The sequence below is a fragment of the Suillus clintonianus genome, assembly GCF_016758775.1.
Source record: "Suillus clintonianus strain FC179 chromosome Unknown DEU56scaffold_83, whole genome shotgun sequence".
In the NCBI taxonomy this organism is placed as follows: domain Eukaryota; kingdom Fungi; phylum Basidiomycota; class Agaricomycetes; order Boletales; family Suillaceae; genus Suillus; species Suillus clintonianus.
In genome coordinates, this window is record NW_024539307.1 from 1 (window position 1) to 23,062 (window position 23,062).

Here is a 23,062-nt window from a genome sequence, read left to right on the forward strand (position 1 = left end):
TTCCTGATGTGTTCTTCTGCTGCGTCGACCATCCTCATCGCGCACTTCGTCGACTTAGCTTTTCCTTTCGGTCTTCATTACGCTTTTTCATGATTACACTCAGTAACAGTTATTAACGTACCTTTCTTAGCAATGTTATCAACAACCCACTTTTCGTCCGTACCCTAGTGATTCAGTAATTCCTACAACTCGAAGTACAACGTAGACGAAAGAGAACACAATATACCCGTGAAACCATACCAGAGGAAATAATATGACATAATAGAACTACACACCAATATGAATAAAAACGATTCTCTGCTCGAGCGGCACCTTCATCTTCACGGCGTCTGTAGCATGGTTGAGTACCTGGGCTGCCTTCGTACAGTCCATGATACCGCCGTCCTTCGAACCCTCGAACATTTTCTCATAGAAAGCTTCGACAACGTGTTTTGCGACAGCGTCATCGACTGCCCACAGTGTACCAATGACGCTCTTAAAACCTGAAAAATGAAGGCCAGCTGCGAGATGTATGACTTCATCAGGCGTCTTCTCATCGCCAGCGGCGGTATGGCACGCCGATAAGAACGCGAACTCGGCGTGCGGAATATCTTTCTCCATGATGTCGAGCAGTGTGAGGGGTTTGTCTTTCATTGCGAAACGTGAATTGTAGGGCTGCTTTCGGTCTTGCTTGCCATGACAAGCGAGGTGCACCCAATTATTGCATTGCAAAGCATTGAGTGAGCCTGCTTGTGTAGCCTCGTCTCCCGAAAGGCTAGTGAATTCGATCTCGGGAGGAACGAGTGTATGGACGAGCTCAAGCTCGCTGTCGACAGTGGCGAGAACCATGCCTTGCCCTACGCCCGGTTTACTTTGTCCGATCGCTGCGAAGGATTGAGTGACACGCGTCTTCATCATCTGTCTAGCTCTGATTAAAGCCGAAGGTGTTGGAGTGTAAGAGCAGATGTAAAGATCCTCCAAGCACGGCTCCTTCCCAGAGTAATCTGCCTTCGTTCGAAAGGGGTGAGCTGCATGGAGAGGAATGGAAGTGAAGGCCGCAGTTGGACACAGCCAGATACGAGAGCGGCGCTGTAATTTGAGATCACGCTGGAGGACATTTACAATGGGTAGCATGATGTGGTCCCATACTGTCCGCAAGAGGACTCGCAAATCCTTCCTCGGCTCCTTTGCGTGCATAAAAGATGCTTGTCGTATCTCCTTGGCAAAGTCATTCTTGAGCTTCTTCAGATCTGCAAGAGTGATGCGCGGGAAGTGAACATGGTGGGGCTCTCCTGACATCGGGACAACAATGGCGCTGCATAACTATCTACTTGCGATGAGGATAATGACCGGGCCGTGGCGCGCTGCCGCTTGCAACTCTGTATATGACGACGAGAGCAGGAACCGCGAGAAACCTCGAATATTGCGTATCTCAGCTACCGCAGCCTCCCATTGCCTTGTAAGTCTCCTATAGTCGGTTGCTGCCCGATCAGCAGCAGCTCTGTCAGTGCTGCCGGTGGAACTCTGAGCGTCCGAAAGGTGTGTTCTGAGGTCCGCGAGTGTTTGAGCTAGTTGCAGACTCGCAGATTTCAGCTCTTCTAGCGGAGTCCTGAGCCGGGAGGCCAGCGACCATTGCTGGCCGCGACCCTGCTCCACAAGTTCGACCGCTCGTTTCAGATCATTGGCACGAACAGCACATTATGCTGCATCTACTGGCAGTGACTGTGCACCAGCAAAATCTGTTGCAGCCTCGCGCCGTGAGATGATCGACGATCGCGTCATCACGTGGTTGTCGAAAAGTTCCAAGCATACTTTGTATGCTTCGAGGGCAGATTCGTGTTGATGACTTTTAGTTTCATGAACCCAGTTCAAGGTTGTTTTAATTCGACGCGGAAAGCCTTGAGTAGGGTGTCCTGATGCCAGTCTGAAGTTATTCACAGCAAGTGACAAATCACCGGGGTTGTGCTCCATCTGGTAACGAGATAGATAGGCTACCTGCAACCACCAGTAGATGAGACATCTATCTGGGTGCAGTGAAGGCAATGCCACCAATGACTCTTGGCAGAGTCGAATGGCCTCCTCGACATCTTCATGCTTCTGAGTTCGCGTAAAACGAGAGCCGAGCGCCGAGCTCAAATTTCCAAGAGTCGCATAGCGCTGTGGATCGTCAAGCTGCGTTAACCGAAGGGATTCGCGATATAGGTCAATGGCCTCATTAAGATCCTCAATGACACGCATTTTGCCATATCTGGTGGTGAGCGCGAGGGCAAGGTTGTTAAGCATGGTGTCGCGACGTGGATGCCCAGGTGGGTGCAATATCAGTGCCTCGCGATAGAGGCTGATAGCTCGGGCGATGTCTTTGATGTCACCGCGTTTGTTGAAACGGGTGCGGAGGGCACCCCCTAGGTTTCCCACTGAGAAATCACGTTTTCTGTGCCAAACAGGGCGCAGGAGCAGTGCTTCTTCATGTAAGGAGATGACCTCGTCGAGATCATGAGATTTTCCTTGGTGATTGAAGCGGGACTCCAGTGAAGAGGCCAAGTCGTTCAAGTAGGTACCACAGTCAGAATGTCCCTTAGGGCACAGAAAAACGGCTTCGCGACGAAGTCGTATGCTCTCGTCTATATCATCGATGCTGCCCCATTGTCTGAAGCGTGTGATGAGTAACTTTGAAAGTTTGTGAAGTGTTTTTGGACGGTATTTCTGGCCCAGGGGACAGAGCTCGAGCACGACTCGTTGAAGGCGGATGCCTTCATCAGATACATCAACAGGAAGATCATTGCATTCGCCTATCGCATAATTGACCTCACTGTCTGCGCCAAGGCTACGAAGGTAGGTGCCCTCTGGACAGATGAGCAGTAGCTTGCAGCACAGTTGCAGAGATTCATGAATATGGACGGCGCGGGCTTCGCAGAAGAGCGAGATGGTGGTGTCGATGTCTTGGAGATCATTTCGAATATAGCCTTCAAGGCGGGCCTACGCGAGGTTGGTGAGCGCCGCTGCGTGGTCAGGATGGTCGACCGGACAGCGGGCCAGAACCAACTGAAAACGCTCTATAGCATCGTTCAGGTAGGAGACCATCTTGCTGGTCCTGTATTCGGCATATCGTGCATGACCCGCATCTGTGGCTTGAGCAATCTCGCAGTCTACGATGGACTACATTTGACATTCCATTAGCAAAAGCTAATAGCAGAGGTCAGTGTCACTCACATCAAACAGTGTACCGTCCTGAATATCACAAGTGTTTATAACAGCAGCCTTTAGCGTGAGCGAAGGCATGACACCACGAACAGCTGTGAAGGACAGTTTTACTGGATGTGAGTAGACACGTATGAATGAGAAACAGATTACTCACTGAATGGCTCATCTCCATTATCGAGTAGCTCATTCCACGATATTTGAAGTTTTGCGATGATTTCACCATTTCCCAGCATTCGATCGAGCTCAAAGGACGCCCAGATCTCCACTGATAATGCAGGTGATGTCTGTGGTCTATAAACAGAAGATCAGCCTTGAATGACGTCTGAAAGTTTCTATTGACTTTACAGGGTCACGGTATCTCCCCACGCTACAGATTCATCAGATGATAAGACACTGATAGCTGATTTCCAGTGTCTCCTCGAGTCGACATTGATGGATATGTAAATGCCAGCGGATTGACGCCAGGAGGGGACTTGAAGATTGTTTCCACCGATGACTGTAGATAGAGCGTAAGGATCACAAAAGAGATACGAAGGAGTGACCTACTTTCAAGCCTGATAGATTGGATTCCTGCGCTACTGGGCATGATGGTACGATGAAGCAAAACGATAAGAATCGAAGATAGGCTTGGTGCTGGGTGGAATGAGTGGTAGGAGAAGACGGGGGTAGGGATATGGGGACCGTGGATGGAGTTCGGCTGAGAGAGTGGAGAAGAGGTTGAGGGTTTAGGCGATGGCTACTCGTGGATTTCCAGGTTGTTGAGGACTGGTCTTCACGATAGACGCTGGTATGATTAGACCAAGCGATTGAGGTTCAGGTCGTGCTATACATGATGTATTTCCACGTTGTGGCTGTTCAGCATGATAGACGCTGGGATGATGAAACTAAGCGCTAAGACCAAACGATGACCAAGTAGAATTCATGGGAGAACTTGTGCTAGAGAAGTGGGCAGTGCCAAGGTCAGACACATCAGCGAAATTGGCATGCCAAGGTCATGCGAGACTCTGAGCGTCCTGGGATGAGTTTTCTACCTGAACTGAGTGGTATGACTCATTTAGCACACTAAGGCAAAACTAGAATCGAGTTTATTTCATAAGGTAATGCAAACCGAATGATTATATGTGAGTATACGGTTGAGCTGACTGCAGTGCCATGGGGGAAGGATGATCGAGAGCATGATGGAAACACCAAGAACGGTTTGCGAGAGTATGAATCGGATTCGAATGCGGAAGACGTTGCAATGAGCAATGAATTCGAGCGTGAATGCGACCTTGAATTTCAAGAGTCAGAAGCAACAATTAGTAGTAGATCAAGTCTTGACAAAACCTGGGCAGCTTGTCTACCGTTGAACGAGCCAGCGTATGATCCTGAACTAGCTAGTGGGAGACTCCGACGGTGGCAAAAAATGAGGATGTGTTGTACTGTACATGGCCGCGTTGGCCTGCGGAATGTTGCAATTGTCCTTCGCAGTCAAATATCGTGGGAAAGTGCAAATTTCCTAGACTTCTCCGATCCTCACGCGCACGAATCGCTTGTAACTCCTCATATGCATATCTTTGCCTTGAGGCCATGATTCGTGAGTACTTGAGTCTTCATTAGTCTGTTATATATCGGATAGACTCGCGTTTTTCATGTGTTCAACACAGAATTTTGGAACTCGATTGTAGTCTTAACCCCATTGCAAATCGGCCGTCGAAGTGATCCTTGACGAGGACGCCCTCTGTGACACACTCTAGTGCACCTGAACCCACTCAATGAAGTACCGTCTATCGTGCTAGCTCCTCCTCTTTGATCTCATCCACCGCTCGATTGCTTTTGCTAGGGACTCGTTTATGTCCCCATGCCACATGTTCTTGTCTATCTTTCCACGCACCATACCCGCGGTTCTCTCGTTTCTCGTCCTCACCAACCTTGTGTAAATATAAATATTGCGATTACATGTTGCATTGTACAGTGTGTGTAGCGAACTACATGCCGTCCCACCCAGTTCTCTCATATCAGCCCACGTGCACTAGGTGCAAACGGACTTGTTGAATATCACACTGTGTCCCCTGCTGGTTTCTGGGAGTACTCAACGACCGAGAAAGAACGGTGATTCTATCAGAGATGCAATATCGCGCCATTTTGTGGTCGTTCAAACGTTTTAAGTTGTGTTCGCTCGGACAATTATAAAGGTGAGTAACTCATCGAGGTCAAGTCAGCCAGCCCATATATTTATCCAGCAGACTCAGCGGATGGGAACGTTGACACCCGCCTCCCTCTGTACAGCACACTCTGACATCAAGTCACTTTCCCCCAACCTCGAGACTCAAAGCTGTACCATCATGAGACGAACTTTTGACGCTGGGCCGTATGTAATATATCCTTCTTATCGCCTGTTCATTTTCACCACTAATTTCATCAATGTTATCACAGACGCGATGACGGGTATGGTGGGTCCAGGAATCAACCCAACTGTAGGCCTAGCCAAAGTGCCCGTTTATGGACTAGGGGGGTAAACTTCATCGTCAAAACAAATCCTAGACCCTTCACCAGTTCTCTCCCTCAGATTCTCGCAACCTCTGCTTTCGCCTACAACCACAACGCTACGATATGCCACATAAGGCTTTCCGTCTCTCCTGGAAAGCAGTTTGACTGTTAAGTGTCCAGGTAGTGAGAGTCCCGTGAGTCTTTGAAGTACAATCGTAACTTGTTCATGAACCAACACCTTTTCGTAAGTTGACCCTGACGAACAGTTGTCAATGGATCACGATATTCTCACTCGCGCAACTGACATGATCGAGAAAAGTAGGTCCATGTCCTCGCTACGCCTGATCATGTCTGAAACGGAACGATGAATGACTAGATGGGAAGATATAAACTCATAATTCACGTCTTCCCCTAACCTCTGCTCAGCAGCCTTGACTCACTCGTTCAGTGGGAGCCCTCCTCCTTGGTCTGCTGGAACTCCCTGTTCTTCACCATCCCTTGGGATGACCCGACACCTCACCTGAATGTATACTTCAGACAAAACCACAACGTCGTAGAGCCTCCAAACGCCGGTACCAACATAAAACCCAAAATACCCACCGACACCCTGCGCACTCTCGAGCATACGACAAACACGTTGGTTTCTGCACTCATGGCTGCTGGCGCTCTTATGGGACCTATCATTGGTCGCGTGTCTGACCACCATCACTCATCACTCATCTATGGCTTCCTGTCAGCAAGCGCATATCACATCCTGCTCTCCACGTGTGCCCGGCGTAGCACTCATCAGATGCTATGTAATAACAATGCAGCTTCCCAATAACATGGAACCTGCCGGTATTAAGTCTGATTCTTACTGGCCTCGTGTTTGTCTGGATAAGTATACCAGCCATGCACCACGCGTGCTACCTTGTGTCCTCATCGTTGTCTCTTACCTTCCCTTCAGAGTTCTCGAGACGTCGCATTCACTGTATCGCAATCCATTCAGGTGAGAAAAGCTCGAAGCTTCGCAGTCGTCCACAGTTGGTTAATATTGGTCTAGGTCCCATAAGTCATACACACACCCCGCTCACCACGTAGTGTCCGAATCATCGTTCTCGTTTTTCCTGCTGAGTTCTCATCACCTGGACGTTGCATTAACAGACAGCACTACCGTTCATTGAGGTTAGCAAAGCTTGAAAATCTGCAGTCCACAGTCGATTAATTGTCTAGGTCGTATCGGACGTGCACAGAAAACACGTTGTAACACAGCCCTTACTCAGCATAAAGTTTCCCCCCTTTTGTTAGTGCTGCATGTTTTTTGTCCCTTTCATGGTGGCTGCTATGGTCGTTGTTTCTGGAAGATATCAACAACAGAAAGCAGAGGAAGCTAACAGAGTCACCTGTGCTGCAAAGTATGAGGCAGAAAGAGCCAGGTGCGCTGCTGAGGAAGCAGCTGAAAACAAAAGAGCCAGACGTGCTGCCGAGGAAAATGTAGAAAGAGTCAGGCGTGCTGCTGAGACAGAAGCGGACAACGCAGGGAGACGTCGTGAACGGGCGGCAGCTGGGGCTGCAGATGCTCTTCGCATAGCAGCGGAAGCGAGGCTTGTGACTAAGCGTCAGTTGCTTGAAGGAGTTCGCCCCGAGTACCACCCATCAGAGGAGGATATTGTGCACATGAAGACCAAGTATTTTTACAGCCCAAGCTTTCTCCACATCGCGGTTGTTGGCTCATCTGGAGTTGGGAAGTCATCCTTTATCAATGCCGTCCGTGGCCTGTCCAACAATCATCCCATCGCCGCTCGTGCAGGGATTGTTGACTGTACTCCTCAGGTCACCAGATACCCCGATCCACGCCCAGACTCCCGGATCATTTGGTATGACGTGCCAGGAGCAGGCACTCCCAATGTTCCTGATTGGCAATACTTCAATGCCTTGGGCCTATACATCTTCGACTGCATCATCGTGCTCATTGATAATCGTGTCTTGGAATCCGACCTCGCCATCATCCGCGCCTGCGAGCAATTCACCAACGTTGAGGTGTTCATCGTTCGCTCCAAATCAGACCAGCACATCAATAACATGGCGTGTGACCGGATGTCAGGAGGGTTTGACCCTTGTGATCCTGACGTCGACGACGAGACACGTTGTCAATTTCTGCAAATCAAATCCGAAGAACGGACGAGGTTTATCGACGAAACGCGTCAGAATGTGCGAATGCACGTTGAGAACAAGAACCTTGCTCCTCAGAAGGTCTATATCGTTTGCAAGGATGCCATGCTTGCGATATGGAATAACTCGCGTTCCTCAAAGGCGATTGACGAGGCAGAGCTTTTGGAAGATGTTAAGGAACGTGTGGGTAGGTAACTGGTGCTGGGATTCTAAACGTAGGTCAGATTGTCTCGCTCGGTTTTTGAACGGATCGTTGAGTTCATTTTCTTCCCTATAGCTGAAGCTTACAATATGGAGCGCATGATCTGGATTCTTTGTTGACTTTTGGTGGTTGAACCGTTAATGCTTGCTCCTTATTTATTTTCTTGGTCAGATGCTGAGAGCGCACGCCTTCTCCCTAAGTATGTAGTTTTACATGATATCGTTTTCGGAATGGGATTCATTTGGTTGATTTCGGAGTACAGAAGATGTGACCAGTACTTGTGTGCAGCGCTGTGCACGATGAGCGAGTTGATTTGGGGACAACGCAAGCATAGATGCAGTGGGCTGCATTTGCCCAAGATCGCGTACATCAATGCCTCAGCTCAATGCAGAGCAAATATGTCGATTGCAAGAGCTACCCTGTAAATTTGGCTGTTGGAGTGACAAATATAGAGGACTTCGCTCAATAACTCTTGTGCCGCATCAGCATCCGTTTGAAATGCCCGTTTCGCGAAACGAGACAGCAGGGCAATGGAAATATGGAGCTGAGTATTCAGTCGGACGCAAGTCAAAGGCGTCCTGAAAAAGAGAGATGGGGATGTCTAGGTCGAGGTATGTCCCATTTACTTGGCAACTGACAAACTTGCCGCAGCTCGATTGAATAGTGCTGCAGGGCGGCAGGGATGATTCATGGGGCACAGATCAGACGCGCGTTCGAAGTGCGTTATGGATTGGTCAAAATCCCTAATGTTTAGTGCTATGTTCAGGCGAGCTCGGCGACGCCTGAATATTCAGTACTGTCCGTGGATGAACGGAGGAGCTTGGCTTTGTCCTGGGCTTTCATTCTCTTTGAGTATAATGTTTCGGTTAGCGTTATCAATTCGATGCATTGCATGAGTGTCATAACGAAGAAACGAGCTTGATAGAGTAGCAAAAGATATAAAGACAGCAACGAAAATCAAAGTGTTACCCACATGCCGCTGTATCAATGCCCATTTGCATGTGGGGGAGATGCACAACAAAGGAAAAGTACGAGACGAGCCCACCATGGGATGGGTGGGGACTGCGCGGGTGCTGCACCAGCTGTGGTAGTATCAGTACCTGGAGCAGGAGGTGTCGTGGGGGTCGAGGTTGTCGTAGGCTGGGTATGTGGTGACGACGCCTGGGTTTGGCCATGCAATTGGCTTTGCTGCTGCGGCCGCGGCCGCTGTTGTGGAGCAATAGCCAGTGCCTGCAGATAGGTCATTGAACAACAGCGACGGGAAACGCACGCGAACGAATACATACCTTTCTGTCCTGTACTGTAGGAACATCGACAACACGAGGGCCACGACGAGAGAAGATGGTTCGTCTTGGGCGTTGTTGGAGTTCGGTTGCTCCATCGGTCTTGGAGCGAGAGTGGCGGAAGAACGATGAAAAGCGTTTGAGATGTGAGTCGTGTGTGGAGGAATGGTGATGGGTACCGTGTGCTGCGGAGGACTGAAAGTACAAAGATCAGAATAAGAACTGGTCAACAAAAGCAGATAACTCACCTGGGCGCCATCAAAAAATCCTGGCGGTATTTGACGGGCATGAATAGCTGGACGTCGCGTAGCATCTCGCTAAAATATCTTTAAAATCATTGAAAAAGCTAAAGAAACACGTCACGTACGGTCATCAACGATTTTGGAGTTGGAACCTGCAAGTGGGAGATTAGTATAGTTGGTACCAAAGAGCCATGTAATTTACATGAGGAATAGGCAGGAGAAGGTCTTCAAGCCCAGCTTGTTTGATGATGGCGTGAATGTCCCATGTGTACATATTTCCATTGTTGCAACCAGTGACTAGCGTTTTTCCATCAGCGGAAAGGGCTGCGGACTTCAAATCATGTTCATGCTGGAGGGGTGGTCCGATCGGGAGATTTGTGTCGAGATTCCATAGACCCGCTGTTTTACCATTTGATGCACATGTAAGGATGCGGTTGTCGGAAGACAAGGAGATGATGTCGAGATAGAGTGTGTTACCCTCAAGAACAGCAATCTGCTGCCAAGTGGCTGTATCGAATATCCTAATCGGGTCAAATGAACTGAAGATGAGCTTCTTTCCGTCCGACGTCCAGGCCAAGCTGAAAATTGTGGAATCTTGTTCGAGTTTGGTGATGAGCTTGCCCGTCTTGCTATCCCAGATTTTGACTCCATTCTCTTCGTCTCCGCCTGTCGCTATTTTTTCGTTATCAGGCGAGTACATCACCGCCCGCACCCAATCGTGTCCGGTTTTGAGTGTCAAGACATTTTCACTGCTCTTGACATCCCAGACTCTTACCGTCCCATCATGGGATCCGCTCGCAACTTTCTTACTATCTGCACTCCAGGAAAATGCACACACAACTTCGGTGTGACCCGTCCATTTAGCGATGACCTTGCTCGTCTCGACGTTCCACAATGTCATCGTCCCATCGCTGCTTCCGCTTGCAACTGTCTCGCCGTTTGGAGACAATGCCATGGACCACATTTGTTCGTTATTTTCATCTCGCCAGTCCTCACCTATCTGTGCACCACTCTCTAGGTCCCATAGTCGGAGTGAGCCGTCCAACGAACATGTGATTATCCGTCGTCCGCTGGCCAGATGCACAATACCTGTTACCAAGTCGGTATGGCCTCGCATCGTCTGGTGTGGTGTTGGCGCTGGCATCTTTTGCTTCTTACTGGTGGATGAAGACATGGTCGGTGCCGGGGAGCTGTACTGCGGATTGGGGCCTATCTATGCGAGAAGTCTGCTGAGATCTTTGAACCAGGCCGGGTTTTCAGGCGGCAATAGATGCTGGTAAGTACAGGGGCTTATCTTATTTCACTGCAACGCTTGTTAGAGCACACGAGCCATTATTCACGAGGCAACATACTTACAGGAATTCAGTCCTCACCTAGAAGATAGCTTCTGGACTGTGTATGCGTACTTGCTGTGCCGTTATTCGAGAATGTGCTAGGGATCTTGATGGGTATTCCAAGCCGCTGGTAGGCGAGTTGTCAGCTTTGACCTGCAGAACAGTTTACAGTGCCACTCACGAGAAGCAGCGTTCAGACGAACACAGTGCTCAAATCACCCCAGTGATCAATGGATGTCTCGATGGGAGAAGAGGAAGTTCTGCGCTCGTCCGTTCAAGCCGTCTTTTCTCATTTAGGTGCGTCCTGTGCGTCAACCTCGTGTTCGATTCACAGCTTTATTGCTGTTTACAAAATTGCTGTATAAATAAAGCGCTCTAGAGAACCAATGAGACCCAGCAACACAGTCAGCACCGAGCGCTTGTGGCGTATTAATAACTCAGAGACTGAGGATACCATTTCGTTCGCTCATTTAGTCTCGACTGAAAGCAACAAACTTTGATTCTTTGATTCTTCAGTACCGCGTCGTCCGCAACCTACGCTTCTTCAGCGGAGGAACAAAACAGCCAGTCGCAGCACATACAGCGGGCCGAGACGTCTTGGTTGTACACCACGCAAAGGTTGCATGCCTGACACTGACATCATGTCAGTGCTCATGCATTCGAGGCAAATTATACGGCGGGAAATCGCCGCGAGATCAGAATAGCGTGTTGAAACTATTTAGTCTGCAGGAAATGACGTTCAGGGTGCGTATGTGCAGTAGGGCGAGGGAAAGATCTAGTCCAAGATGTACATACTTGCTATCGGGTACCCAACGAATGAAGGATGACTGGTGCTCGGAATTCGGAATTCGGAACACCACAATTTGCAGCCAGGACGTGTTTTCAGCGTGGTTGAAATTAGAATCGAGGCGTCATGCCAGTGTTGAAACCAACCTGAGATTGAGGAGGTTGTAGCATTCAAATATGCAGTCTCAACGCGGGCCAAGAGAAAATAATATTCATGACAGGAGAATCGGATCCAAAGATGAAATAGGTCTCCAGATGCTGCAGCGTCAATTCCCATCTACATGCGGGGGAGTTGCACAACACAGAAAAAGAACGAAACGAGTCCGCAATGGAAAGGGCTGTGGCTGCGCGATTGTTGCACCTGGCGCGGTAGTATGAGTATCAGGAGCGGTAGGTGTCGTCGACGTCGAGGCGGCAGCTGGCTGAGTCTGCAGTGACGGCGCCTGGGTATGCAATTGACCTTGCTGCTGATGTTGTGTTGGTTGTGCATTTCCGTCGTGTTGAGGAGACGCACAGCAGAGAAAAAGCACGAGATGGGCTAACATTCGGACGGGAAGTGAATACGTAGGTCTTGCACCTGGTATGGAATTACTATTAGACTGAGTGTTTGGACGATCTGGTGGGGACCGCTGAGCAACGAACAATACCTGCATGAGGCCATTAAACACTGTAAATTGAAGCACCAGAGAAAGACATACCTCCCTGTCCCGCATTGGAGCCACATCGACGACACGAGGACGCCATGGGCGTTGCGGGAGTTCGATGTCTTCGTTGGTGTGAGCTTGAGAGCGGAAGAGTGAGGACAGATGACTGATGAGTCCATCTGGACGTGAACCCGAATGTGTTGTGGGATGAGGTTCGGTTTCTTCTTCGGTGTGGAGTCGAGAGCGAGGAAGGAATGAGGACAGTCGAGCGAAGAGTGCATGTGTATCTGACCGCGAAGGTGTAGAGGGTTGCTGAAGTTCGCTTGCTGCATCATTTTCAAGTCGCGAACGGTGAACGAGTGAGGACAGGCGAGCGAAGAGCATCTGTAGGTGTAAACCCGAAGGCGTTGAGGGTTGTGGGTGTTCGGTCGTTTCAGCATCTCGAAAGCGGTGGAGGAGCGAGGAAAGGCGAGCGAGGAGTGTACTTGCAGAGGAATGAGGGTGGGCACCTGTTTCAGAGGACTAAGAGCACAAAGATGAGGACAGGATGTAAGTAATAGAAATGCCGATGACGAACATGAACTTCGGCTTCCATGTTGTCAAAAAACCTAGGTGGGAGTTCATCGTCATGACCCCCGAACTCGTTGTGACATCGCGTAGCATCAGCCTGCAACATTAGTGTTATAACCACTGAGAAGGTTCACAAACGGTCAACATACTTCCAAAAATGACTTGCCGCTGAGCGAAGAGCGGGGGGTTCGCTCTATTCCTGAATTGCTTTGAGATGCTTGCTGTTCAAGTCTGTTTTTTGGCGCCTAGCAGCAGACATTGTCAGTGCTTGGGAGAGAGCGTGGGTGAGGTGTTGACACTCACAATATCGGTACCAGTGGACAGTAGGTCTTGAAGGCCAGCTTTTTTGACGGCGTGGATGTCCCATGTGTACACATTTCCGTTTCTGCAACCAGTGACTAGCGTTTTTCCATCAGCAGAAAGGGCGGCGGACTCTACATAATCTTCATGCTGTAGGGGTTCTCCGATCGGGAGATTCGTGTCTAGATTCCATAGACGCGCTGTTTTATTCCTAGATGCACTCGCAAGGATGCGGTTGTTCTGAGACAAGGAGATGACGTCAATGTTTAAGTGACCGTCAAGAATGGCAACCTGCTCCCAAGTGGCTGTGTCGAATATCCTAATCAGGTCATATGAACTGGAGATAAGCTTCTTTCCGTCCGACGTCCATGCCAAGCTGTACACTATGTAATTGTGTTGGAGTGTGGTGATGAGCTTGCCCGTCTTGCTATCCCAGATTTTTACTCCATTCTCCTCGTCTCCGCCTGTCGCGATTTTTTTGTTGTCGGGCGAGTACATCACCGCGTACACCCACCTGTGCCCGGTTTTGATTGTCAGGACAGTTTTATCGCTCTTGACATCCCAGATTCTTGCTGTCCCATCCCAGGATCCACTCGCTACTCGCTTGCCATCTGAACTCCAGCACAATGTACACACAACTCTGGTGTGCCCCGTCCATTTGGCGATGACCTTTCTCGTCTCAACGTTCCACAACCTCACTGTCCTGTCCCTGCTTCCACTTGCAACTGTCTTGCCGTTTGGAGACAATGCCATGGACAACATTTCTTGGACATCCTCATCTCGCCAGTCCTCCCCTATCTGCGCACCGCTCTCTAGGTCCCATAGTCGGAGTGAGCCGTCATCAGAACATGTGATTATCCGTCGTTCGCTGCGCAGATGGACAACACCTGTTACCCGGTAGGTATGGCCTCGCATCGTCTGGTGTGGTGTGGGCGCTGGCATCTGTTGCTTCTCACTGGTGGATGAAGACATGGTAGGTGTTGGGGAGTTGTACTGCAGATTGGGGCCTATCTATGCGAGAAGTCTGCTGAGATCTTTGAACCAGGCCGGGTTTTCAGGCGGCAATGGTTGCTGGTAAGTCCAGGGGCTTCTCTTCTTTCACTGCAACGCTTGTTAGAGCACACAAGCCATTTTTACGAGGCAACCTACTTACAGGAATCCAGTCCTTGCCCAGAAGACAGCTTCAGGACTGTGTATGCGTACTTGCTGTGCCGTTATTCGAGAATGTGCTAGGGATCTTGATGGGTATTCCAGGTCGCTTGTAAGCGAGTTGTCAACTTAACCTGCAGAAGAGTTTACAGTATCAATCACGAGAAGCACCGTTCAGACACAGTACTCAGTCACCAGCGATCAATGGATGTCTCGTTGGGAGAAGAGGAAGTTCGGCGCTCGTGTGTTCAAGCCGCCTTTTCTCATTTAGGTGCGTCCCGTGATTCACAGCTTCATGCTGTATAAATAAAGCGCTTGAGAGAACCAATAAGACTCAGCAACAGAGTCAGCACTGAGCGCTTGTGGCGTACTAATAACTCAGAGACTGAGTCGCTGAGCATGCTGGAACAATTAATTTAGGAGACGTTATGATACCATTTCGTTCGCCCACCCAGATTCAACTGAAAGCAATAAACTTTGATTCTTTGATTCTTCAGTACCTCGTCGTCCGCGACCTACGCTTCTTCAGCGGAGAAACAGAACGGCCAGTCGCAGCACAGACAGCGGGTCGACACGTCTTGGTTGTACACCACGCAAAGGTCGCATGGCTACAGCCTGGCACTGACATCATACCAGCGCTCAAGCACTCGGGGAAATTATACGGCGGGAAATTGCCGCGAGATCAGAACAACATGTTGAAACCATATAGTCTGCAGGAATTGACACTGAGGGTGCGTATGTGCAGTATGGCGAGGGAACAATCTAGTCCCATGCAGGATGTACATACTTGCTATCGAGTACCCAACGAATGAAGGATCACTGGTGCTCGGGATTTGCAGCACCACGATTTGCAGCCAGGACGTGTTTCTAACGATGGTTGAAATTAGAATCGAGGCGTCATGCCAGTGTTAAAGCTAACCTGAGATTGAGGAGGTTGTGGCAATCAAATATGGAGTCTCAACGCGGACAAAGAGATAATAATGATAACAGAAGAACTGGATCCAAAGATGACATAGACGTCCATATGCCGCAGCGTCAATTCCCGTCTGCATGCGGGGCAGATGCACAACAAAGAAAATAAACGAAATGAATCCTCAATGGAAGGGGCCGTGACTGCGCGGTTGATTGAGCGGACAGTGCCATGGGAGGACGGACGATCAAGAGTTTTATGGACACACCAGGAATGGTTTGTGAGAGTATGAGTCAGATTGAGATGATATGGCAGAATGCGGACGTTACAACGAGTGACGAATTCAACACCTATGCTAAACGCACCTCCCGCCCACGGCAAGAACTATATCCCCACAAGTTAAGCACTTCCCAAACCCGACCACGCCACCCAGACCAGCCATCTCGTGCAGTCCAAATCTCACTTCGGCAAATAAGCCACAGGGTTCGCCAGGCCCTTATCAGACTAACAAGTCATCCCAATGCCATCAGAGTTGTGTGCATCCCGGGCGATCTGCCAAAGATGGCGGTGCATGCGCGTGGCGATGATTGTAAGAATAACGCACTCGAAACTGTACATGTGTGTTTGGGGGTGTGGTTAGCAGATATTCGCAGCAGAATTTAGAGGTGCATACTCTTCGAAGAGGGAGTGATACACGGACTGGGTGTGCATAACACCAACGACTCAATAATACAGGATATTTAGGGGTTCACGTACATCGGAAAACAACATTAATGCGAGGACATTGATGGCCGAGAGAACTTTCGGAACAAGAATAATCATCGATGAGCACAGAAACATGTGTAAGTCATGACTCACATAGACCGGATGCATAGTAGAATATGTTATGCTTCACCAGGATGGCGTACAGGGGGCTTTCATTCCTCCGCCAGCTTTGCATGACATGTATGAGCGTTAGGCAGACCAGTCCTAGGAGAACACCAGTCAGTATGCCATCTGTATATGCATGCATCCGGCTTCCGGCAACAAACCTCATTGAAATGCAAACAAGAGAAGAAATGATACGAAGCTGAACCTGGTCGAGCTCTTGTAGCAGCCTGTGATGCCTGGGATTGCGCTGATCGTAACTGTGAAAGAGGAGTGAGCATGTGCGAATAGTGGCGGGGGTAGGTGAAGCGCAAACATTGTATGGGGCCAACAGTGATGAAACTAACGCCGATGGATGCAACCAGAACAACCTGACTGATGCATTTACCACAAGCCTTAGGTGTGGAGAGAGTGAGGGGACTCACAAGAAAGGCAAACAACATGGCTGCGAGTATGATTATATTGTTGCTCCAGAGCGCACATGTTCTGAGTACAAAAAAGACTAGATGAATCAGATCAGGAGCACATGGATCTCAAGGGGAAGGAGAGATACATTCAGAGCAAGCGACTAATATTATATTGAAGCCTGTGGAGAACTCATAAAGGATGTCCATTGTAGCATGTATTGTGCACGTACATGATTCAATCAATATGAGCATCCGGCATTTCTGGTGAAGTCATGCAATAAGCATCATTCATCACTGGGTAAATCCACTGCACGTCCACATACATCGAGGTTCTCATTCGGGGTGAAGAGCTCTGAAGCACAATATGTTAATTCACTATTGGGAAGATGTGTGCTGGAGCCGAACGCACTATATAGCTCAGTGGCGAGGGGCAAAAAGGGGACATGTCGTGTAATGATATAAAGCCCTTTTGCCTTGGTCCAGCGCGACCGAAGGAGGAATGTCCACTTTGAATAACATATGTCAAAATAGAGGCGTATTACAGAACGAGCGCATTACCTCTTCATGTAGTGAACAAACATAATCATAGGTCTGGATTAACAAGCTTAACGGCGGACGGGAATAGATTTAAACAAGCCTACCCAGAATGTAGCCATCGATGCTGAGCTGCCAAGTTAGTACCAAGAAGAAGCAGCTCACAGAATAATGCGCACTGCATAGGTACTGGTGGCGCATGGCAAATATGTTATTATCTTGCCCTCGTACGATCAAGAGGGCGACGCACTGTCAAGGACTGCAGACCCCTGGCCGCTGCGATATCGTCAGCCGAATACTCCTTCCGCATGCCTTCAAGAGGTAAAACCGAGTTTCACGCACACATCATGACTTTCTTATCTCGTATAAATGAGCCGCTACTTCAAGTGCGGTGCTGGCCTCCCGGCAATTGCAAGTGGCTTTGTAGATGGGCGTCAAACAACCATTTCGCACGCCCTCTCGCATTGCAAAGGGAGCGTTTTATGTAAATCTAACGTCCAATGCGGCGCTGTGTCAAGAAATCTCGCCGTTTCATCTTCGCCGTCAGCAGGGTTGCGACAACTGTCTGCAGTTGGTGCGAACGAGCCTGAGTTAACCCTAGTAACCTCACTGCTTCTCGTCGCGGTAAGCTTGTCAGAGCTGGAGAAAATTGGATTGGCCTGCCTTCGGATTGCATGACAATTCCATATTTGTGGTCCCTTCTCGTCATCGTGAGCGTGTCACTGGCAACTGGCAGATATTGAACTGAACCGGCTATTCTCCCAGTCGATATGTTCACACAGCAATGATGAGAGTGACATGTTGGCGTTTTCCGTTGTTGGCACACGACACCTCACCAATGGCCAGCGTAGACATATCATGTAGATGGCAGGAAGCATTGCCACCGCTGTAAAGAGTGTTACAGGGCCAAGGTATAGAAGTCGCAGAAGTACAAGGTCCGCTTACGCAAGTTGGTGGACACGTGGTATTATCTTATCTTTGTTCCTGCTTATAACTCATCTGTACGTAACCCCATTCGTTGATGGCCTCCTTCAACTTCTCCACCTGGCCTCCACAGCTAACTCCAGAGCAATTAGAAGCTCTGACACTCACCGCAACTACCTATGCGCTCTCGCATGGATTACTATACCTTCCACCTTCCCAATCTCCTTCCAACACCCAACCACGTATACCAACCACCGCGATCCATGCCCCCCTCTCACTCATTCCCGCGCCCTTCCCCCGTGCGCAATTCCAGGCTGCAAGAGGGCTGCAGAGCGTATATAACGTGTTATATGCGCGTATAGCAATGGATACCCAATTCTTAGATACAGTGATGGGCGCCGAGGAGGGCGTGGGCAAGGCGGATGAGTTCACTGGGACGCTGTGGAGAGGGTGGAAGAACATCAGGGAGTACGGCGTAGTACAAGTGGGTCTTAGACTTCTTTCTGATGTCGCAGGGCGGGGCGTTGATGGCACGTAGCCGTTGCACCTCGGCCTGTTTAGATCGGATTATCTCTTGCATGCTGCGGAAGATAGACTCGCGCTGAAGCAGGTCGAGTTTAATACTATCTCTTCGTCATTTGGTCCACTTTCTGAGCGTGCGGCTGCTATGCACAGGTCCGTCTATTTTGTTGTTGGTTTCTGGATATTTTTGGTAGAGACTGATGCGGTTTAGAAATATCTTGGCGTCTACCTCCTACTTTTCTGCATCCCCATATCTTACTGCAGACAATTTCCCAGAGAACAGCACCACCTCTGGACTTGCGGAAGGTCTTGCCAAGGCCCACGCAGCGTATGGCGTCCAAGAGTGAGTTCAACAGTATTTAGTCTGTAATTGCCAGCTTACACCGATACAGCGCGCGCATTTTGTTCGTCGTGCAACCCAACGAACGCAACGTATTCGACCAACGATGGCTAGAATACGAATTGCTCGAGAAGTACATCCCAATCTCTCCCACACGATTTACGGGCTAACCCGCATGACAGACATCAAATTTGCGTCATTCGTCAAACACTCGCCGACCTCGCCATCTCCGCATCTCTCGACCCCTCCACCCACGCCCTCACAATCACACACGCCTCCCCCAATCCATCACCATACGAAATCTCCGCAATATACTTCCGCGCATCCTACACGCCCTCCGACTTTCCTGCACCCTCCTACTACGACACTCGTTTCCTCCTTGAACGCAGCCGCGCCATCAAATGTCCATCCCTTCCCCTACAACTCGCAGGCGGGAAGAAAGTCCAAGAAGCACTCACGCGCCCCGGGGTACTCGAGCGTTTTCTCAGTAATGAAGGTGCAAAATGGGGCACACACGCTCTCGATCTCACAGCCCACGCAACAGATATCCGAGCCACCTGGATGGGCATGTGGGCGCTCGACTCGAATGACACTGATATCGTCGCTGCGCTTGACCACCTCCAGGTTCCAGAACAAGGAAACGTACCGCCCGGAACCCGTCTTGCGCGCCTCAAAGCCTCCTCGCTTGTGTTAAAGCCCCAACGCGAAGGAGGGGGGAACAACGTCTACCGCGAAGCCATTCCTGCATTCCTAGACTCACTGCCCGCTGAAGAACGCGAAGCATGGATTGCAATGGAGATGATCGAGACGCCACGCGGGGTAAGCGGTTACCTCGTACGCGCGTCCCCGTCCAGTTCGGATCCCAACGAGGGAAGCACAGAGAAGAAAGTCGTACGCACGGAGGTTATCTCTGAGCTGGGGATCTTTGGGTATGCGTTGTTTGGAGCGGGGGAGGTAGTGGAGAGGGAGGTGGGATGGCTTGTGAGGACCAAGGGGACAGAGAGTAATGAGGGTGGGGTTGCAGCTGGATTTTCGGTGTTGGATAGTGTGATCCTTGTTTGAAGAATTGTTGTTTACAGGATGGATGATGTGTACGTTTAAACTGAATTGTCGCTGGCGAACAGGGATACTTGAAGAGCTTCTATGAAAAGTACGTTCTATTTTCAAATATCGTTTCCGAGCCCAACAACAATATTAGACACATGCATGAATTAAAGGTCTTCATGAATCAGACATAGTCAAGTTAACTCCTCTCTTGAACGGTAGCCGAATTAAGGTACCGAATGCAGAGAGCCCAGGCCAGTCGCGATGATCACATGTACACCCATTTTACCCATTGTCGCATCAACCTCTGGATCACTGTACTCAAGTGACCGTCGTACAGGCACCGTGCTCGCGTAGGCTCGCGTAGTCTTAATTAGTACTTTTCAGTGAATCACAAACATAATATACTAATTCATTGGATAAGTAGTCCCTGGCCCTGCCAGCCAGTCACAAATGATAGCGCTTGTGCATCCCCGCAACGATAAAAATACAATAATTCCACCACAGCACAAGAATTGTAGCCATCATTAATGCAATGTTTCCAGTCGTAAAACTTAGAAAATAAGGAAGGATAGAGGGTGCACTGTGAGGCGTTCGCATACGACTCGCTACACTCTTACGCAGATATTTTTGTTTATCTTCAGCCTGCAAACTAGAATAAAAAAGGACCCGAATATAATGCTTGATCCTGATAGTCCAATCATTCCGGTGTAAGAACCTCTCTGGCATTGAATAAGAGCTCCTGCGATGGGTCCACCGACAAGAGAGCTGAAAGAACAACAGTGAGCACATGTTTAACAAACAAGTCCGGTCACAATCTTACGGGACAGATATCAGTGTATACAGTGCCCCCATGCGAGACCCTATCTCGCTGATATCTGATATCTGCGCGACGCATGGGGTAATGACGGATATGAATGCACCGGATAGAAAACCATACACCGCCGCAAAGCCCATCACAGCGATCATTGTCTTCGCAAGCATCCAAAAGATGAGGCAAGATATGCCTGCTAAGAAGGAGGTGGGCATAAGGAGGTTGAATCGCCCCATCTTGTCAGAGAGGATCGCGGGAACAATGCGGCCGAATACGCCCCCAGCATTCATTACTGACAGAACGTAAAATGCAGTATTCTGAGAAACGAATGCTCGATCCTCGGCATAGCTCACGATGTAGAAGAATGGAGTAAATATTCCTTTTTCGCCCTTGTCAGCTATAACCCCATGAAAAGATTTCGGTTTCTTACCGAGGCAAATGAAAAAGGATCCAGTAGCAAGCAGCATGAAGCATGAATCCTTGAACATCTTGATATCTATCCATCCGGAGCATTTCTTATGACCAACTTTCCTTACGGTAACAAGGGACACGACGCAACATGCTGCAGAAAGTAGCGCCGACGCTCTGACAGCCCACGCATAACCAATGGACAAGAAGAGTTTGCGCAGCATAATGGGATAAACGACGCCGCCTAGACAAACTTAGTCGGATCGAATAGATATAAGTGGACTGCTCACCAACACCAGAGCCAGCGGCTGCAACACCAAGAGCCGATGCACGGTACTTATCAAAGTGAGTCGAAACTGCAGCTAATGAGGGATAGAAGCTGTAGGATAAAATCAGAAGACGCTCAGCGAGCAGCAGCGAACTTACAGCGATGCAACACTAAGGCCAAAGAAGAAGCCTTGGAACAATAAGAATTCATAATATTCCGTAGAGATGCTCGTCATCAATGTGCTAAAAACCAGTAGCAGTGTCCCAAAGATCATCACGGGCGACGGCCCGTATGCGTCAAAAAGGCGTCCTATAGGTCCTCCCTAGTCTCATGTGGTATTGAGCAAAAACGACTTCGACAATCAACATAGCTTACCATGAAGAAAAAAGTCCATAACTGAAGGGAACCAATCCAGGAGATACTAAATTGCGAATGCCCAGCAAGCTGGTGGTCCGAATACCACGACTGGTATGTTCCAAAAGCATTAATTTGACCGAACGAACAGAAAAGGGCCAGGAATGCTCCGAAGACAGCCAAACAACCAGACCACCCTCCATCTGATCTTTTCGTGTGCGAGGGCAGTAAAAGCGCATTAGGAGGCCGCAAAGCACTGTGTCGATTGAGGTTTTCATATGTGCCCGTCTCGATGCTCGGTCCACGAATCGAAGAACAGTTGGCTTGCTTCTCCACGTCCTCCATGGAGAGTACAGATTACCACCAAGACAGGCACCGAGGTAAGATAGGCAGAAAGAGAGCAGTCAGTAGGCAACCACAGGCAACTGGTCGTGTCCGCATTATATATGAGATACTTCTAGCGCGCAAATCACCGCTTTTGTGGGCTCCCCGAATATACCGGTAAGGAAGCTCGTAATTTCGGCCTTCAGCGCGGAACGTGATCGCACGTAGGCATCGCCGCGGCGGCTGAGTTGAATGATGGCTGGGGGCCGTAATTCATGGGCACTACTCGCCGTAGTGCCGACTTGTGCTTGATCAGCGCTGAGTACGCAGTACCCGGGCAAGTCCCTCCAACGTAATTCCATGTTTCAAGGATTGATATCATGATGATGTTTCAAATTTCAAAGTTCAAACATGATCATCAAGGACGGTACCAGCAGATGAGTTATAAATGAATCTTTGTATTTTGATCAATCAAACCTCATTCGGTACATACTTTGTGCTGCCAGTGTGTTATGTGTCTGATCTTTGTCTGACCATGCAACTAATTACGTATATTTGACGGAGTAGAACGGGATACCATCTCTAGCATTCGTGCAATGTATGATCGTAAGTCATCCCTTGTATGTTATAGTCTGCTACTGCGTAAATTTTAGCCAGTGAAACGCTCCATCACGATCATCAAGCAAAACTCCCAACTCCGACGATACGGTTTTGTGCTCTATCATGATCCTCCGAAAGCTCGCAAGTTTGATGGTTTCCCCAATGTTTACGCCCCCATCTTGCTTCCGGGCATCCATCCCCACTACTCTTCCAACAGAATACGACGTCTGTGTTTGAGACTGGCTGATCTATCTTGCTTACTCGCAGTTTCATTTGGCAAATATTCAATCGCAACTTGCAAGTAAGTCACTCAAAGCAGTGCGGTGGCGTACGTCTCATAGTCACGGTAGTGCCTCATGAATGATTGTTGATCCGAGCCTACAGCCCTGTCGCTCATATCGCCCCGTTGCTCTCCCTAATGATCAGCGTCGGCGCT

General features: G+C 49.3%; 6 protein-coding genes across 6 annotated transcripts; 2 read left to right on the plus strand and 4 right to left on the minus strand.

Annotated features, from left to right (window-relative positions):
* Positions 1-267: 267 nt before the first annotated feature.
* Positions 268-4,209, minus strand: DEU56DRAFT_903571 (CHAT domain-containing protein; the record flags this gene model as incomplete). The annotated part of the gene is made up of 8 exons (XM_041356641.1): positions 3,727-4,209; positions 3,526-3,676; positions 3,335-3,471; positions 3,190-3,272; positions 3,019-3,135; positions 1,693-2,955; positions 1,311-1,626; positions 268-1,271 (listed from the first exon to the last, which is right to left on the minus strand). Exons 1-8 carry the CDS (start codon positions 3,764-3,766, stop codon positions 268-270), a joined length of 3,111 nt encoding a protein of 1,036 aa, XP_041204730.1. The 5' UTR covers positions 3,767-4,209.
* Positions 4,210-6,935: 2,726 nt separating this feature from the next.
* DEU56DRAFT_903572 (interferon-inducible GTPase-domain-containing protein) lies at positions 6,936-8,788 on the plus strand (the record flags this gene model as incomplete). The annotated part of the gene is made up of 5 exons (XM_041356642.1): positions 6,936-7,987; positions 8,174-8,201; positions 8,489-8,613; positions 8,667-8,720; positions 8,757-8,788. The coding sequence occupies exons 1-5, from the start codon at positions 6,943-6,945 to the stop codon at positions 8,786-8,788; spliced, it is 1,284 nt and encodes a 427-aa protein (XP_041204731.1). The 5' UTR covers positions 6,936-6,942.
* A 3,125-nt stretch (positions 8,789-11,913) lies between these two features.
* Positions 11,914-14,133, minus strand: DEU56DRAFT_916280 (quinon protein alcohol dehydrogenase-like superfamily; the record flags this gene model as incomplete). Its single annotated transcript, XM_041357846.1, has 5 exons — positions 11,914-12,294; positions 12,346-12,813; positions 12,869-12,958; positions 13,011-13,106; positions 13,165-14,133. 5 exons carry the CDS (start codon positions 14,131-14,133, stop codon positions 11,914-11,916), a joined length of 2,004 nt encoding a protein of 667 aa, XP_041204732.1.
* Positions 14,134-16,134: 2,001 nt separating this feature from the next.
* On the minus strand, positions 16,135-17,155 carry DEU56DRAFT_823708 (uncharacterized protein). Its single transcript, XM_041354217.1, has 10 exons — positions 17,136-17,155; positions 17,053-17,085; positions 16,904-17,000; positions 16,818-16,846; positions 16,725-16,755; positions 16,641-16,673; positions 16,513-16,589; positions 16,404-16,458; positions 16,252-16,347; positions 16,135-16,189 (listed from the first exon to the last, which is right to left on the minus strand). The coding sequence occupies exons 1-9, from the start codon at positions 17,148-17,150 to the stop codon at positions 16,253-16,255; spliced, it is 465 nt and encodes a 154-aa protein (XP_041204733.1). The 5' UTR covers positions 17,151-17,155; the 3' UTR covers positions 16,135-16,189; position 16,252.
* Positions 17,156-18,029: 874 nt separating this feature from the next.
* Positions 18,030-20,023, plus strand: DEU56DRAFT_823714 (glutathione synthase). The gene is made up of 5 exons (XM_041354218.1): positions 18,030-18,436; positions 18,491-18,627; positions 18,686-18,817; positions 18,867-18,947; positions 18,997-20,023. Exons 1-5 carry the CDS (start codon positions 18,050-18,052, stop codon positions 19,874-19,876), a joined length of 1,617 nt encoding a protein of 538 aa, XP_041204734.1. The 5' UTR covers positions 18,030-18,049; the 3' UTR covers positions 19,877-20,023.
* A 252-nt stretch (positions 20,024-20,275) lies between these two features.
* DEU56DRAFT_561739 (MFS general substrate transporter) lies at positions 20,276-22,468 on the minus strand. Its single transcript, XM_041346819.1, has 6 exons — positions 21,724-22,468; positions 21,507-21,670; positions 21,371-21,459; positions 21,103-21,324; positions 20,682-21,051; positions 20,276-20,626 (listed from the first exon to the last, which is right to left on the minus strand). Exons 1-6 carry the CDS (start codon positions 22,045-22,047, stop codon positions 20,467-20,469), a joined length of 1,329 nt encoding a protein of 442 aa, XP_041204735.1. The 5' UTR covers positions 22,048-22,468; the 3' UTR covers positions 20,276-20,466.
* Between the last annotated feature and the right edge of the window lie 594 nt (positions 22,469-23,062).

What these genes read in the sequence shown, in the direction of transcription:
- DEU56DRAFT_823708 (XM_041354217.1), bottom strand. An exon ending in CCCCGAATGAGAACCTCGAT is followed by an intron (nt 16,756 to 16,817) that starts GTATGTGGACGT and finishes TGACTTCACCAG; the next exon opens with AAATGCCGGATGCTCATATT. An exon ending in ATTAGTCGCTTGCTCTGAAT is followed by an intron (nt 16,590 to 16,640) that starts GTATCTCTCCTT and finishes TGATTCATCTAG; the next exon opens with TCTTTTTTGTACTCAGAACA.
- DEU56DRAFT_823714 (XM_041354218.1), top strand. Translation starts at nt 18,050, where the DNA reads ATGGCCTCCTTCAACTTCTCCACCTGGCCTCCACAGCTAACTCCAGAG. An exon ending in CGTGCGGCTGCTATGCACAG is followed by an intron (nt 18,628 to 18,685) that starts GTCCGTCTATTT and finishes GATGCGGTTTAG; the next exon opens with AAATATCTTGGCGTCTACCT. An exon ending in GAATACGAATTGCTCGAGAA is followed by an intron (nt 18,948 to 18,996) that starts GTACATCCCAAT and finishes CCCGCATGACAG; the next exon opens with ACATCAAATTTGCGTCATTC.
- DEU56DRAFT_561739 (XM_041346819.1), bottom strand. Translation starts at nt 22,047, where the DNA reads ATGGAGGACGTGGAGAAGCAAGCCAACTGTTCTTCGATTCGTGGACCG. An exon ending in TATGGACTTTTTTCTTCATG is followed by an intron (nt 21,671 to 21,723) that starts GTAAGCTATGTT and finishes ACATGAGACTAG; the next exon opens with GGAGGACCTATAGGACGCCT. An exon ending in ATCCTTTTTCATTTGCCTCG is followed by an intron (nt 21,052 to 21,102) that starts GTAAGAAACCGA and finishes AGGGCGAAAAAG; the next exon opens with GAATATTTACTCCATTCTTC.